The sequence below is a fragment of the Parus major genome, chromosome 5, assembly GCF_001522545.3.
Source record: "Parus major isolate Abel chromosome 5, Parus_major1.1, whole genome shotgun sequence".
In the NCBI taxonomy this organism is placed as follows: Eukaryota; Metazoa; Chordata; class Aves; order Passeriformes; family Paridae; genus Parus; species Parus major.
Window position 1 is genome coordinate 59,543,482 of NC_031774.1, and position 16,739 is coordinate 59,560,220.

Consider the following 16,739-nt stretch of genomic DNA (forward strand, 5'->3'; position numbering starts at 1 on the left):
TAAGAATTGAGGTTTGTACTTCCAAGGAGCTCCCTGGGAATTCAGAAAGATTCCAGGAATATTCCTACATGGATATTTTAATTTTTAAGAATTGAAGTTTGTACTTCCAAGGAGCTCCCTGCCAGCCTGGGCTGTTCTCAAGTCACACAATCAGGAAAAATTCTGTCATTTTTTGGATTTTATTTTATTTCCTCGCAGTTTTTGGGGATGAATTCCTTGAGGTTCCTCCTGCTCCACCTGGCAGAAGGAAATTCCTTATCCTGCCTTCTTCCCAAGCTCCCTGAGTTTGATCCTTTTTGGGAAGCTGCCTTTGGAATCCCCTCAGCCCATCACGATTTTAAACTAAAAAAAAAGCACTTTTACACCAGGAATTCCACACACAATTCCATTTCCAGCTTCATTCCCTCCTAATTTGATTTATGAATGCTGCACAACATTTGGGCCATTTAAAAATCAGTCAAAACCTGAAGAATAAATCTAATTTTCCTTTTTTTTTTTCATTTTTTAAATTCCCACCCCAGCCATCCTCTTTGTTTTGGAGATATTTCCTTTCATTCTTTTTCCTTTCAATTTTTTTTCCTTTAATTTTTTTTTTCCTTTCAATTTTCCTTTCATTTTTTTTCATCTTTTTTTTTCTTTCATTTTTTTTCATCATTTTTTTTCCTTTCATTTATTTTTCCTTTCATTTTTTTTCCTTTTTTTTTCCTTTCATTTTTCCTTTCATTTTTTTTCTTTCATTTTTTTCATCTTTTTTTTTCTTTCATTTTTTTTCATCTTTTTTTTTCCTTTCATTTTTTTTCATCTTTTTTTTTTCTTTTCATTTTTTTTCATCTTTTTTTTCCTTTCATTTTTCCTTTCATTTTTTTCATCTTTTTTTTTTCCTTTCATTTTTCCTTTCATTTTTTTTCATCTTTTTTTTTCCTTTCATTTTTTTTCATCTTTTTTTTTCCTTTCATTTTTTTTATCTTTTTTTTCCTTTCATTTTTTTTCCTTTAATTTTTCCTTTAATTTTTTTTCATCTTTTTTTTTCCTTTAATTTTTTTTCATCATTTTTTTTCCTTTCATTTTTTTCCCTTTAATTTTTTTTTCATCTTTTTTCTTTCCTTTAATTTTTTTTCATCTTTTTTTTTCCTTTCATTTTTTTCATCATTTTTTTTCCTTTCATTTTTTTTCATCTTTTTTTTCCTTTAATTTTTTTTCATAATTTTTTTCCTTTCATTTTTTTTCATAATTTTTTTTCCTTTCATTTATTTTTCCTTTCATTTTTCCTTTCATTTTTTTCATCTTTCTTTTTTCCTTTCTTTTTTTTTCATCTTTTTTTTTTTCCCTTTCATTTTTTTTTTCCCCTGGTATTTGAAGATATTGATTGCCCTTCCTGGCACAGATTTTCCTGCTTCTAACCACCCCCTTTTCTCCACAGCCCTTGGAATGTGGCATTTCTAAGGAAAATAGGAAGACAGAGCCATCTCAGCCCTGCTGATGCTTTCAAGACATCAAACAATTCCCTGGCAGGACAAAAAAAAATTCCCTGCTCCTCCAAGAAAATCCCATTTTGATCCCAACTGTGCAGCTATGAAAACAAACAAGCAAAATCTGGTTTTTATTAACATTACAGGACATAAAAATGAAGACAACAGGCTCGGCTGCTTTCTCATTTTCCTGCTCTTTGAAGAGTTTTGTGGATTTCCAAATGCAAAACTTTGATTTATCCACTCAATGCTTCTGGCAACTGGGAGCACCTGTGATTCCCACTTGGAAAACACCTTCAGCAGGGTGATGATAAGAAAAAAATAATTAAAAAAAAATATAAATAAACCATGGATTGTTGTGAGCAGCTGCCAAAAAATGAAGGAATTTGGGCTCTTTGGGCAGATCCAGCTGCTTTAGCAGGGATGCTCATACCCATACACCTGCAGGGAAGGTGAGGCTGCATCTCCCAGCCTTTCCCAGCTCTTCCAAATGCAGGAGAGACCTGGAATGATGAGGAAATCACAAACTGAAAACCCACAGTCAATCCCTGGAACACCTTCCCAACACACAGCTGGTGGTTAGCAAAGAATCCTGCAAAAATCTGAGTTTAAGGGCAGAAATTTCCTTTACAGCTCCTTTTTTTGGGGAAGAGAGGAGGGAGGAGCTGGATTTCCAACATCCCATTCCTTGAGCACATCTCAGGTGTCTACATGAAGCAAAACACTCCATGCAAGGAATATTTCAACCTCTTCATGCAGCCCACACTGCTGATTCCAAGGGAAAAATTCCAAGGGGAAGCCAGGTCGTGCATTTCTCCTCACACTACAGGCCTGCTGCACTCAACAGTCAGGATAATCCTCTGGAAAATAACTCAGGGAAGAGCTATTCCATGATTTCACAGCTCCATTTGTATTCCAACAGGACAAAACCAGGGTAGTGCTCTCCATAATCCCCTGGATCTGCTGGAATCAGGATGGGTGGGATGAAAGAAGCTCCCACCATCCTCCAAAATCAAGTGTTGGAACAGAACTGGTTTTGGCTGAGGGGACAGAGCTTTATCTTCATTAATTAATATGGAATAATTAATAATTAACCCTGGCCATGGGTACAAACCTCCTTGGACTGGCTGGCTTTGGCTATGGCATCCTGAGTCAGGCGCTCCTGAACCAGAATCCGAATTGCCTGGGAAAAACATGGAAAAGGGGACAGGAATTAATTCATGTCTTGAGGCATTTCTCAGGAATTCCAAGGGGAAAAAAAAAAAGAGACATAATTATAACCTCAAACCCAGTTTTGGGACAGGGTTTTGGTTTTTTTTTTTGGAAAACTCTTCCAGCCCTTAAACCTTTCCATTTAGGAATAATCTTGGCACGTAGGATCTCACCCAGGTGTGCAAGGCAGTTTAAGCAGAAGTGACAAGGACACTGATTTCACACCATTAATTCCTGACACTCCTGGGACAGAAGCTGCAAAATACAAAGGAATAGCCTGGAAATCTTGGGAATTTTAGCCTGGAGAAAAGGAGGCTCGGGAGGGTGACAGGAGGGAGGAGCCAGGTGGGGGTCGGGATCTCCTCGCAGGGAACAAGAGACAGGACAAGAAGAAACAGCCTCAAGCTGTGCCAGGGGAGGTTTGGGTTGGATTTTAGGGAAAATCTCCCCATGGAAAGGGTGAACAGGTGTTGGAAAGGGTTCCACAGTGGTGCAGTCCCCATCCCTGGAGGGATTTCAGAGCTGTGACATTTGGGGACACGTGGCAGCGGTGGCAGCGCTGGGAATGGCTGGGCTCGATGATTTCAAGGTCTTTTCCAACCTAAACAAATCCATGATTCCAAAATGAGCTGATCACAAGCCCAGAGCAGCAGCATCAATCTTGTTTTCCTGATTTCTCACACCTTGAACTCTGCAGCAATGAGGCAGAACATTTCCAGGAAGGAAATGTTGAGTTGGGAAGAAAATGTTGAGTTGGGAAGGAAATGTTGAGTTGGGAAGGAAATGTTGAGTTGGGAAGGAAATGTTGAGTTGGGAAGGAAATGTTGAGTTGGGAAGGAAATGTTGCCTCAAGAAGAAAATGCTGCCTCGGGAAGGAAATGGGAAGGAAATGGGAAGGAAATGGGAAGGAAATGGGAAGGAAATGGGAAGGAAATGGGAAGGAAATGGGAAGGAAATGGGAAGGAAATGCTGCCTTGGGAAGGAAATGCTTCTCCCAGCATCTTTTAGGAGGTGCTGAACCCCTCAAATGCAGAGAAACCTGGAGCAAAGCTTCCCAGGCAGGCTTGGAAAAGACTGAGAGCAGAAAAGAATTAATTTTAGCCTCGGGAACAAGAGCAGCCTTGACTTTGACAATCCTGGTGCTCATCTGTTTTCCCTGGCTGCAGCACACGGGGTGAAATCCTATCAGAGCCATCAGTTACTGATACCTACAGCTCCAAATGCCTCCAAAAATATCTGCAGGAATACCATGCAGGCAGATTTCCACAGGAAAGAAGAACTGGCTCTGTCAAACACATTCCTCAGCCTCTCCCTGATGAGCAGCCAAAAGTGACAGAAGCAGCTCCGTGTCTCTCCCCCAGCATTTCTCCCAGTTTTGGTCATGATTAAAGTTGAGCTGATACCAGAAAGTTGTCACTTAAATACTTCTAGAAATCTTTTCCCTCAAGGAAGTGGCCTGGACAAAGGAATGGTTTGATGGGGAGTTTAATTCCAGCAGTGAAACCAGACCTTGTGGAAGAGAATTCCAAGTGTTTTTGGCATTAGGAAATGTCCAACTGTGTCCCACAGATGATTTCTGATCAATTTGCCAGGTTTAAATGAAGAAAATGGGATTTTCTAAATCTCTGCTCACCCTGGCCAGATGTCTGTGGTGTTCCTGCACCCTCTGGCTCTCCCAAAACATCCACTCCTGAGTGCCCAAGCTTGGATAGGGACCAGAAATTCCCTGCAAACCTGCTTATTGTGGGGGAGAATTAAAGACTTTGATTGGCACCTTCTAATATCCTCATTTCAACCCTCAAACCAGCTCTGCATTGTTCCTGGAATGTGGATTTGCACTGCAGGAATCCACTCTCACTGGAATTAACAGCAAAAAAAAAAACCCAAATAATTTAAAAAATCAGGCTGTTTTTGCCCAAATGTGTCTGAACAAAAGAGATGTGGAGAGAAGTGACATAAATGTAAATACATTTATGCAGAATTATCCACCCAGTTAAGTTTGGCAGCCCTGGGAGAAGATCTGAAGGAATTTTGATAAGAGCTGAGCTCGTTCACGCTGCAAATCCTCAATGTCACCACACCCAGGCTCTCCTCTCCCTAGCTGATATCTGATTTTTGTGGGGTTTGGAGTGGTTTTTGGTTGATGTATGAGATCTCCACGCTCCTTCAAGTTTGAAGAAGGAGATTTTGGGAAGGGAAAAGTAGGAAACCATAAAGAGAAGGAGAAAACAAATGGATGGAATCACTGCAGGCTGAGAATTCCTTAAAAAATCAGGTTACCATAATACTCTTCCAAGAGTTACAGACTTACACTAAATAAACTTCAATTTTTTTTTGTCTCTCCAAAATAAGTTTAGCAAATATCACAACTATTGTCATCAACTCAACTTCATGAGTTTGTTTTGGGTTTTTTTTTCAGTGAAATGTTTCAATTTTAATGCCAAACAAAATTAAGTTTATTCCCATATTTTGACATGATCAAATAGGAACTTGGGATTTTACACTCTCATCAATAATGTAATAATTTAATAAAATACAATATGGGTTTGACCCCAAATCCAGAGAGTTCCAGCAGAAATTTTCTTAAAGGCATAAAAAAGATGCTTTAGAAAAGTAAATTATCCTATTTAGTGCATTTAAAAGCATTCATTAATTGCCAAAACTAAATTAAATTGAATAATGACAAGAAGTAAACAATTCATAGGACCCAAAGAAATTAAATTGAATAATGACAAGGAGTAAACAATTCATAGGACCAAAAGAAAAAGGAAACTTTGTGGCTCCTCTCTTGGATGTTGTTTTAAAACACTATTTAAAACAACATTAACTTTTAAATTTTCAAGTTTCTTTTAATTTCTAGCACTGGAACAGAACCTTCTCCTCTGAGGATGCTCCTTAAGGAACTCAGCTAAAATTGTTTACCAGGATAATTCCCCTGCATGAATTTCCATGATTTATCTTCTGTGTTCTCATCTGCTTGAAAAGACAGAGATGGTTTTGGTTTTTTCCTATCTTTGCCTAAAAAAATTTCATATTTATCAGTAACTCAAGCTATGAACACATGCCAGGAACTGGGGAAAAGAAGGAAAAAGGAGGTGGGAAAAGTGTGAAACTCACCTTGAGCATCACCAAGTAATCATCATGTCTCTGGATCTGAAGCAGATTAGCCAAAGCCATCACTCCAGCCTTGAAATCAGGATTATTCACTGGAAAAATAAGGATTATCATTCAAAATAAGGATTATCATTCCAAAAAAATGATGATTTATTTTGGTTTAACTAATTCCAGCAAGCAGAATTGCCTTCCTGACTCCTGGATTGCTCTTAAGGATGGACAAGGGAAATTCCTCACCGGCCCTGAAGTGTTCAAAAAACAAGGATGTGGCACCTGGGGATATCTGGTGGTGAATGGGGATTTTCCAATCTTAATTCCACAATTCCAAGGCCATGGATACAGAGCAGTGAGGAAACAATTTGGCTACAGAGCAATCAGCACTGGGCTACATAACCAGGTGAAGTGTTTGAAATAAATAATAACAAATAAAGCAATTTACATATAAATAAATAAAGCAAATTACAGGCAGATATTCTCTTCTGTACATTATTTGCACTTTTTTTTTATCATTTTGTATCTTTTTGTCCCTGCAGAGCAGAACTCTGCTGCTGGTGATGGAGGAATGGAAAAAGATTTGGAAGATTTAGGGTTGATTTTAGCAGCTCTTTCCCACCACTTTGATTTATTGTGATTGTGCCTAGCAGGAAAAAAAAAAAATACTAAAATTTTTATGACAGAACAGCTGGGGAAGACTGAGCCAACATGAAAATCCTGACAGCATGGAAGTAACTTGGATATTTTTATTTCTTAAGGCATCTTGCTCTTTCTCCCTCACCTACAATAAGTAATTTTGATTTACAGAGCAAAGCTGCTCACGTAAATGTTCAATCCTGCACTCCTAAAGCTTCAAAATGGGGCTGTAAAATAAAAATCTGCATGACAGGATTAACCACATTTCCCATCCAGGAGCTCGTGGAACACTCACCATCCAGGTTAATCAGTGGCTCTGCATTTTTTGCTGTGTTGTCAGCGTTTTTAGCACCATCAGGGGTGGAATCCTTGTACTTATCAGCTGCAAAATGAGGAGGAAAACATAAAAATCATCAGGGGTGATGGCAAAAAGTACTAATTCAAAAGTTTAGCACGGAGCTGTGGTGGTACAGCTTTGGGTTTTTGGGGTGTGCTGGTTGCCCAAGACCCTTGTGGGATCATAAACTGAGATTTTTGGGATTATAAAGTGGGATTTTGGGGCTCCCCATCAATGACACCAAAAGCTGCTGCTCCAGGAGCTCCCAGCTGCAGAGAGATTCCAGGAGCAGCCTCAGAGCCTTCTCCACACTTTGATCTAGGGCAGGATGCTCTTCATTGCAGCCTCACCCCAGAAGGCTGAAGGAGATCTGATCTCCCAGATCTGCCACTTTTAAAACCCATCAGTTCCACTGCCAGGGCCCTCAAGCAGAGATCAAGAATCAGGGGATGATGTTGGTCCTGATGAGCAAATCAAGCATTTCCAGCTCAGGGTTTGTTTCCCAGCCCACACAGGGGTTTTCCTTTGGAGGATGGGATCTCCTGAACTCCTCCTTTTTCACACAATCCCAAGGAACAGACAGCTCATTTTGCCCATCATAAAGGACTAAGAATCAAATCACAGGTATTTATTTCCCACCCTTGTTCTGGGCAGGGCTCAGCCCTGGCAGGAATGGAAGGTAATGGAAAAACAGCACTTTGGCTGTTGTTATTTAACACCAATAATTCCATTTGTATTCCCACTCTCTCCACGAGGAGATGGAACTGCTGTGACTGGGGAGATTTAACTCCACTTTTTTTCATAACCTTGTCCCAGTTCCCAAGGGTTCCACATCCAACCTTTGTTAAAAAGAAAAAAAAAAAAGGGGGTCTAAGAATAACTTCTGTAAATGTAGCACCAAATATAATGCATTTAATACACTTCAGAGGAAGTTCTCATAAAGGCAATCCCACAGGGAGAAAGGGATAAATATCTACAATGGGATTGGCTCAATCCAGAAATAAAGTAACAAATACAATTTTGCTGCTCCAGTCCAGTGGGAGCTGAAAAGAAACAGTTCCTCTGAGTATGGGGTGGAAACAAACACGTGAAATTGTGTTTTACTTTTTAAAGAAGTTGAAACACCCTCTTGACACCAGCTGATTTTGATGAAAACTTAAAACCAGTGTGAATTTCTGCAGGGGAAGGCGTCCCTGCCCACGCTCAGCGCCGTGTGCGAGGGCACTGTGACATCACAGCGCATTTGGTGACACGCTGGGGGGTGACAACTGCCGTCCCCCAGCCTGCAGAGCTCGCAGGTGCCAGACAGGGATGGTGTGAGCAGGATCCCAGGGATGCCCAGCCTGGAGCAGTTCCTCTTGGTGGCCCTGGGGCTCAGCTGTTTCTACCCCGGCAGCAGCCCCCGCTCCTGCCCGCCCGCCTGGGCCACGCTGGTGTGGGATGTGCCCCCCCTGGAGCTGGAGGAGGACGGTGCCCACAGGGACATCACCCTGGCAGAGGTGATTTGTTGGAGCACCACAGCCCTGGGGCTGCTGCTCCTGGCAGCTTTCCTCAGCAGGAAAGCCAGGAACCGCTGGAGAAAGGTGAGGGCCACCAGGGTGGTGCCAGGTGGCCACGGGGACAAGGAAGGGCCAGCAGGCAGAGGTGGGGCCTGGCCACCGTGGGGAAAACCAGGACAGGCTTAGCATTCCTGGGGATTGGAATGAGGTGGGGGTTTAAGGGACATTCCAAGACAAACCATTCCATGATTCCCACACAAGCTGCTCCCTGTGCCTGTCACCACCCTGTCACCCCCTGCCTTCCAGAGATTCGGCAGGAAGGATGGATGCTCCTGCAAGACCTCCAAGCTGCTCTCCCAGCTGAAGGAAAACCCTGTCTTGCTGAAATTCTACCTGAAGCACCTGCAGAGGTGCAGGACATCCTGTGTGGAAGTGTTCCAGGTCAGGCTGGGAGCCCTGGGTGCGGCCCAGCCCAGGGGGTTGGACTGGAAGGAGTTCAGAGGTTCCTTTCAACCCAAATCTCTCTCTGTGATCCTCCAGAGAAAAGAGCAAGAAAATACAGGAGGGCTTCAAGGAGGAGGAGACGACACATTTGGCTCTTTGCCCACAGATTCCCAGCTCTAGGAAGGCTCCCAGGGAGGCTGGGCAGTGGATGGGGCTGCCCCAAAGCACAGGGACAGCACAGGTTTGATAATAAAGGTTGCAGGTGAAACTGTCTCCAAGGTAAATGGAACGTGGAACGGATGCCCTGAGGAACAGAGGGAGTGACCCCACTCTGGGAACGCTGCAAAGCTCCTCCAAACCAAAGGGAAGGAATTCCTGGCTGGGAGGGTGGGGAGGCCCTGGCAGAGATTCCCAGAGAAGCTGTGGCTGCCCCTGGATCCCTGGAAGTGTCCAAGGCCAGGTTGGACAGGGCTTGGAGCAGCCTGGGACAGTGGAATTGTCCCTGCCTGTGGATCTTTAACATCCCTTCCAACCCAAACCATCCTGGGATTGTGTGAAATTCCTCAGAACCCCCCATTCCCCTCCCATTTTGAGATATTAAATGGATTCTCCATACCATTATCTCCATATTCCAGCCTCACAGCCAAGCCAAGGAGCCAATCCACCGTTTCTTGTCGTTCCTGTATTTTGAAGGGACAGTTCACATCTTTCATGTACTGGGGAGCAAAAAAGAAGAGAAAACAAATGGATTTTAATGGATGAATCAGTTGGGAGCACAGAAGTGCTGTGTGAACAGTCACTTTCCCACAGAAAACATTAATTAACAAGAGGTGTCACTGTGAAATCCCTGCTGTGGCAGCTGATCCGTGTTGGGAGTGTCCCAATCCACCTCTAGCTCAGGTCTGGCACCTGGTAATGGAATTTTCTTTTTAATGAATGTTTTTTATTGTCAGGCTGCACCCAGAGAAGCCAAAACTTCACTCTCTGCTCATGTCACAGAGCAAATGGAAGAAGGGAAGGGGGAACAAACTGGAACAAAACTTTCCCACCTGGAATGAAGCCACCTAAGGCTTCCACAAACCAGAGGGTTCCCTGGAGCAGCAGGAGTAATTTTCCCTTTCTGAGGGATTGTGAACAACAAGAGAGGACAAAACCAGGCTGAGGTTCTGTCCCAGAACATGAGATCCAGCCCTGGCTGCTGCCAAGGCTCCCAGAAACCAGATGTGGTGACATTCTGTTGTGTCCCTTTGCTGCAGGGACAGCAGAGCCACACAGCTGGGAAAAGGATGCCAGGGGCTGGAAGGCAGGGATTCCCTGGAAATTATGGAGAGGACACTCTCACCGAGCCAGGAAAGGCACCACATCAGCCCCAGCTGCCAGGAATTCCAAATATTCCCATTTATCTACAGGATACTGGAATAATTCAGGTTCTCCCTGAGCACTCCTGGGCAGTGAGCAAAGCAAGTGTTTCCAGGAGGGGGGAAAAAAATTGGGATGAATGGGCACTGGGAATTACAGAGCAGGGAAATGGGAACCAAGAGGAAACTCAAGAGCCTTGTGGTGGCTGCAAATGCTGAGGAGCACAGAGATCACCCAGAGTCCATCTGGATCCAGAAAATCCATCTGGAATCCCTGGAGGTGCAGGGATGAGCTTTCCCCCACATGCTGGCAAGGCCTGCAGGGGCCTCATCCACCTCCTTTTGGGTACAGAAGGAGAATTAAATCAGAAAAAAATTGTTTATTTGCAGTCAGTCTTCTTTATGCTTCAAGAGCTGAATCAAATCAGGCAAAAACAACCAAAACAAAACCCAACAAAGCCTCAAACCAGATTGGGATGGATACTCCACCTATTAAACAAACAAAGCTGAGGGGAAACTATGCACAGAATCCTCCCATTGTAATAAACACCCCCAGTTTGGCCTCAATAATGCATTTAAATTCCTAGAAACACAACAGGACAAATATGCAGAGTTATTTCCATTGCACAACTACAGCAGCTGTGAAAGATCATTTACACCAACATTTGTTTGGAGCAAGGAAATACCTTCTCAAAGGATTTGGGCCAGTCCTCGCTGTGGATGTTCCTCAGATTCCCTCGGTCCTCAATCTTGTAGTGTCTGATTTTCTGGTCCTCGAGCCAGACAATGAAATTCCTGAACTCTGTTTCATCTGTGGGGAGGAGAAAACAAGGCAGGAATTAAAAAAAGTATCTCAAGTTTTGATCCCATTCATACAAAGCTTGATGCCTCTGAGCACTTTTACCATTAAACCCTCATATTCATACACCAAAATCCTGCTAAAATTGTGAATTCTCTGACCAAAAATCAACCCTGAGTGTTTTTCATTTTTCAAGCTGATCGACCTCATTAAAGGCATCAGCCAACTGATTATTTTTATTGGGAGTATAATTTATGAAGCACAGCAAGAAAGGTGAAAGAACAACAGAATAATTTGAGTTTCTAACACTGTTTTTGGCACAGACACGACACACACAGCACTAACCCCCAACCCCTCGCAAAAAACACAGCAGAAATACTGCGGCTGCACATTTTTTCCATTCACTGTCGCCTCCTCTTGCTCCAAATCCCGTCATTTGGGGGCTGGAATTCCACAATTTCCAGGCTGTGGAGCTCAGGGATGCTCAGGTTGGGTGACAGGAGCTCACAGCTCTGGGGTGACACAGCTCCCTCAAAGCCCAACTGGGCTGTTTTACCTCTGTTTGAGCTTTAATCATGGAATCCTGGAATGGTTTGGTGGGAAGGGGCCTTGGAGCCCACTCCACCCCTTCCATCCCCTCAGGTTGCTCCAGGGCCCGTCCAGCCTCCCCCGGGCCCCCTCAGCCCCTCACCCCTGCAGTTGAAGCCGGCGGGGTTGTGGTAGTCGAGCGCCGAGAGCTTGCGGCGGAACATGATCCCGGAGTCGGCCCCGATCCCGACCCGGATCCCGATCCCGATCCCGATCCCGATCCCGATCCCGATCCCGATCCCGATCCCGGTGCCGGTGCCGGTGCCGCCTCCCCCGCTCAGGCCGCGCCGACGGCACCACACGGACCGGAACGAGGGGAACGCCCGCCCCCTGCGCCGCGCTCTGCTCGCCCATTGGTCAGCGCGCTGAGCGGCGGCAGTCTTGACCAATCAGAGAACGGAAAGGGCTGCCGGGAGGGGAAGTGGCGGCGCTGCCTTGGGTATGGACGCGGCGGCGAAGGGGGCGGGGCTTTTGGGTGGGGCCTGTTCGGGGCGGGACCTGTGGTGGGCGGGGTCAGCCGGAGGGGGCGGGGCTTATGCATGACGTCAGCTCGGCCCTGCGTCCAACTGGGAGCTGATCTGGGGGCACTGGAAGCTATACTGGGAGCGCTGGGAGCTATACTGGGGGGCACTGGGAGCTGTCCTGGGGGAAAGTGGGAGCACCGAGTTGTACTGGGAGCACTGGGAGCTGTACTGTGGACACTGGGAGCTGTCCTGTGGGGTACTGGGAGCACTGGGAGCTATACTGGGAGCACTGGGAGCTGTCCTGGGGGGTGCTGGGAGCACTGGGAGCTATACTGGGAGCACTGGGAGCTGTCCNGCACTGGGAGCTGTCCTGGGGGGTGCTGGGAGCACTGGAAGCTGTACTGGGAGCGCTGGGAGCTGACCTGGGGGGTGCTCGGAGCTGTCCTGGGGGGTACTGGGAGCACTGGGAGCTATACTGGGAGCACTGGGAGCTGTCCTGGAGGGTACTGGGAGCACTGGAAGCTGTCCGGGGGTATATCACGAGTTCTGGGAGTTGCACTGGCAGCACTGAGCTGTACTGGGGAGTACTGGGAGCTCTGTGAGCTTTACTGGGAGCTGTACAGTGGGGTACTGGGAGCACTGGGAGCTGTACTGGGAGCACTGGGGAGCCTTCCAGGAGTGGTGTCAGCAGGGCAGGGGCTCCCTGTCAGCCTCCTTCCGCTTTTTGGGAATTCCAGGATGGTTTGGATGGGAAGGGACATTAAAACTCAACCAGTTCCACCCCCAGCCATGGCAGGGACACTTCCACTATCCCAGGCTGCTCCAAGCCCTGTCCAGCCTGGCCTTGGACACTTCCAGGGATCCAGCGGCAGCCACAGCTGCTCTGGGCACCCTGTGCCACCGCTCTCCCAGCCAAGAATTCCATATATCCAACCTAAACTTCCACTTTTTCTCTTTGAACCTGTTATTCCTTGTCCCATCACTGCAGTTCCCGAGGAAGCGTCCCTCGGGGTGTGACGTTCAGCTGAGCAGGACACAACAACTCCAGCACGGAGAAAAGGAGCTTGGGCCCATCCCCACGGTGCCCTCAGCCACACGAGTGTCACACACTGTCCCCAGCACCACGAGTGACAAGGACGGAGGCAGTGACACCTCCACTCTCCACCCCTGCTGCTTTCATCACCCTCCGATTCCAGCCCGGATTTGGGGTTCCCAAAAGGTGGAGTCCATTTGGGAACAACCCTTCCTGCAGCGGCACAAACCCACAGCCAGGAGATGAGCTGTGCTTCTCCTCTCCCCGCTGCAGAGCTAATGAACGCAATTAGCGCAGACGGGTTTATTGTCATTAGGGAGCCAGGCAGAGCCCGACTCCGGCGGGAGCAGCGTCTCGCCCACGCTCCCCGTGGAAGCTCCACACCTCCTCCTGCTCGGCAGATGCTGCTGGCTCCGAGGTGCTGCTGCTCCAGAGCTGAAGCCTGGGGAGGTGAGGATGGAAGGGAGCAAGCGTTGGAGCTGGAGAGGAGCCAGGGAACAGCTGAGCTGCCTGGCAGGCGAGGAGAGACTTGGCTCCTTCCTTCCCAGAGACACCATTTCGCTTTGAAGCTGCTCTGATGGACACGGGGAAGGATGGAAGGGCTGGGAGTTGGTGTTGCTGCTTGTCAAGATGCTTGGAAAGCTGGAATGTTGGCACAGATCCATGCTGGGCTCGGGGTTGGTGGTTTTATTTCAGAAGCCACGGTGCCACCTTGTTCCAGGCCCCAGGAATGAGCTGAGGCCAAGCAGCCTCAAAATTTGTCCAGTAGGAAAAAAAATTTCCCAGTGGGAAAACACTCCAAGCCTGAGGGTTCTGTGAAGCTGAAGGGAAAATTCAGGATGTGGGGAATTTGGTAGGAGCAGTGTTTGATCCTGTGATCAGGAAGTGTTTTGGTAGTAGAAGAAGGAAAGATCATAAAATGGAATCAAAATCCTGGAATGGTTTGGGTTGGAAAGGATTCAAAACCCATCCAGTGCCACCCCTGCCATGTGCAGGGACACCTCCCACTGTCCCAGGCTGCTCCAAGCCCCGTCCAACCTGGCCTTGGACACTTCCAGGGATCCAGGGACAGCCACAGCTGCTCTGGGCACCCTGTGCCAGGGCCTGCCCACCCTCCTCATTAAAAAATTCTTCCTCATATCTGAGTCTGAATCAACCCTCTTTTAGTTTAAAACCTTTTTTGACATCTCTCCAGATCCTATAAAAATCTGTCCTTCTTTAGGAGGTTCCTGTAGATGCTGGAAGGGGCTCTGAGGTTTCCCTGGAGCCTTCTCCAGGTGAACATTCCCAGCTCTCCCAGCCTGGCTGCAGAGCAGAGGGGCTCAGCCCTTGGAGCAGCTCCGTGGCCTCCTCTGGATTTGTGCTGAGTGTCAGGGAGAAGATGGAAAGAGAGGGGAGAAGGGATGGACACTGAAATTGGAAATTTTAGGTGTCTCTGAAGCAAGGAGCAATGTCCCACCCTGACCTCCCCTGACCTGACTCGTCCCGTGGGAACAAAAAGCTGCTGAAACCCCAAGAGGTTTCACTTCCCACCCTAAGAGGCACCAAAACTCCTGCTGAACCCTCCCTGACAGGGAGACCCCCTTGGGAACTGCATCCAACCACAACCCAGACGGGATCCCGCCTCCCCAGGGGCCGGCACGCAGAGAGCAGCATCTCCAAAGGCTTGAAACAAATCCAAAAAGTTTATTTCCAACGAGTACACAGACCATGTGGGATGGGGATGCGCTACACCACGACTGGCTTTCGCCTACAACCACCCCCTCCCCAAAATCCTGCTGCTGGCAGGATGGCAACCCATGGACAGACTCGCCACCAGCAACCTTTGCAGACAATAAAAGTCCTTTTTTTCCAGTACTCCAGATTTTATTTTCTTTAAAAGCCTTGGGGGCAGTGGAATGTCGTTTGAGACCAGGCTGGAAATCCAGCATGGGGATGGAGGGATGGGTGGGATTTTTTTGTTTTGAGGAGGGGAAACAACCTTGGCAGGCTAACAAAGGCAGATCTGTGTAAATAGAAATACTGGGGGGAAATACTTGGCAGCACACCAATGGCAACAGCAAAACCAACAGGAAATCAAGGCCAGCAACGTAAAACACCTTCAATGAGTAGTTTGGGTTAATTGAAAATCTTCCCCCTCCCCTGTATTCATGCAGGTTTATTTTGTCCTCTAAGTTATTAAGAATTCGAGTTGTAAAACAGGCAAGTCGTTAAAAAAATTTATTACAAACCACTTTTGTGAGGGTTTTTGAGAAGGGGTGGGGTGGGAGCCCCGGGTCAGACCGGCTGCGCTTCACTCTCTCTGTGACAACAAATCTGATTAAAAAGAAAAGATAAAACTCAGGATGGGGTTTTTACATCTCTGCCTGGTAACACCAAGAGTGAAACCAGCTGCAGAGAAAACCACCTCATCCACCCCTCATCCTAAAGCTACGGGAGCTGCAGTAAAAAGATCAAAATTGGGGGAATTAGTGGGGGCTGGGACCATCTAGGCTACTCATGGTTTATAAACATTCCCAGGTGCCAAAAGTTTGGAGTCCAGCGAGAAGAACTGGCCTTCTCTGTAGAAGAACTAGAAAAAGAGTATGAAAAGGTAGAAAAACCAAAAAAAGCAGTATTTTTTACGGGCTAGAAAGAGTTACCAAAAGGTACAGAAAGACTTTTGCCCTCCCGGATCCACAGGGATTTTTAAGCTCACACCTGATTCAGAAGCGGTTCAGCGGGGTCAGCGCAGACCCCCAAACCCCTTTGTGACACCCAGCTCGTTTTGTACATAAATCCCCACCTTGTGATTCCCAGAGTGACGATTCCCAAAGTTTCCCAGGAGGACAGATGGGCAGGGGAAAGCCAGGAGGGGTTTAGCAGCAGGAAGGAGAGACAAGCCACATCCACAAAAGCATGGGCCCCAGGAGGAGCCCAGAAAGGTGGCGTGTGTCCCCCGAGAGCCGGGAGAAGATGAAGCAGACCTGGGAATAACTCCCCAGCCTGGCACGGAGCCCAGGCCGTGTGTAAACAGGGAATCAGGCACCTCTGGGAAGGGGCAGCCCCACGGCTCCCAGGGCTGCTCCCCTGGCCCTTCCCAACGGGGTGAGGGGGCAGCGGGAATGGGAATGGGAGAGGAGGTGGGGGCAGGAAGGGGTGGGAACATCCCAATGTAAAGCAACATCCCGTGGTGGGACAGCATCCTGTGGTGGTACAGCATCCCATGGGGGGACAGCATCCCATGGGGGGTCAGCATCCCGTGGGGGGACAGCATCCCGTGGGGGGACAGCATCCCGTGGTGGGACAGCGTCTCATGGTGGAGCAGTGTCCTGCCATGGGGCTGTATCCCACCATGGAGCAGCATTCCATGGAGGGGCAGCATTCCATGGAGGGGCAGCATTCCATGGAGGGGCAGAATCCCTCTATGGAGTAGCATCCCAGTTTGGAGAAACATCTCACCATGGGGCTGTAGCCCACCATGGAGCAGCATTCCATGGAGGAGCAGCATCCCATGGAGGAGCAGCATCCCACCATGGAGCAACATCTCACCATGGAACAGCAGAGTTCCATGGAGGAGCAATATTCCATGGTGGAGCAGCATCCCACCATGGGGCAGCATTCCATGGTGGAGTAACATCCCACCATGGAAGAGCATCTCACCATGGAGCAACATCCCATGGAGGAGCAGCATCCTACCATGGAGCAGCATTCTATGGTGGAGCAGCATCCCACCATGGAGCTCTATCCTGTCATGGAGCAGCATTCCATGGAGGAGCTGTAGCCCACCATGGAGCTGTATCCCATCGTGGA

The 16,739-nt window shown here is 47.3% G+C and overlaps 1 protein-coding gene and 1 long non-coding RNA gene across 2 annotated transcripts in view; both read right to left on the reverse strand.

The window, feature by feature from the left end:
* RTRAF (RNA transcription, translation and transport factor) overlaps window positions 1–11,763 on the reverse strand; it is a 17,364-nt gene extending 5,601 nt beyond the window's left edge. The window contains exons 1-6 of the mRNA XM_015631862.3: window positions 11,554–11,763; window positions 10,750–10,874; window positions 9,322–9,421; window positions 6,721–6,807; window positions 5,799–5,887; window positions 2,584–2,652 (exon numbers count right to left, since the gene is read on the reverse strand). Coding sequence (XP_015487348.1) covers window positions 2,584–2,652; window positions 5,799–5,887; window positions 6,721–6,807; window positions 9,322–9,421; window positions 10,750–10,874; window positions 11,554–11,614 — 531 coding nt within the window. The 5' untranslated portion in view covers window positions 11,615–11,763. The remainder of the gene's footprint in view (window positions 1–2,583; window positions 2,653–5,798; window positions 5,888–6,720; window positions 6,808–9,321; window positions 9,422–10,749; window positions 10,875–11,553) is intronic.
* Window positions 1,579–2,577, reverse strand: LOC107206233. The gene is made up of 2 exons (XR_001522335.1): window positions 1,903–2,577; window positions 1,579–1,763 (listed from the first exon to the last, which is right to left on the reverse strand). It is a non-coding gene; the product is annotated as an uncharacterized LOC107206233 (long non-coding RNA).
* Window positions 11,764–16,739: the final 4,976 nt, after the last annotated feature.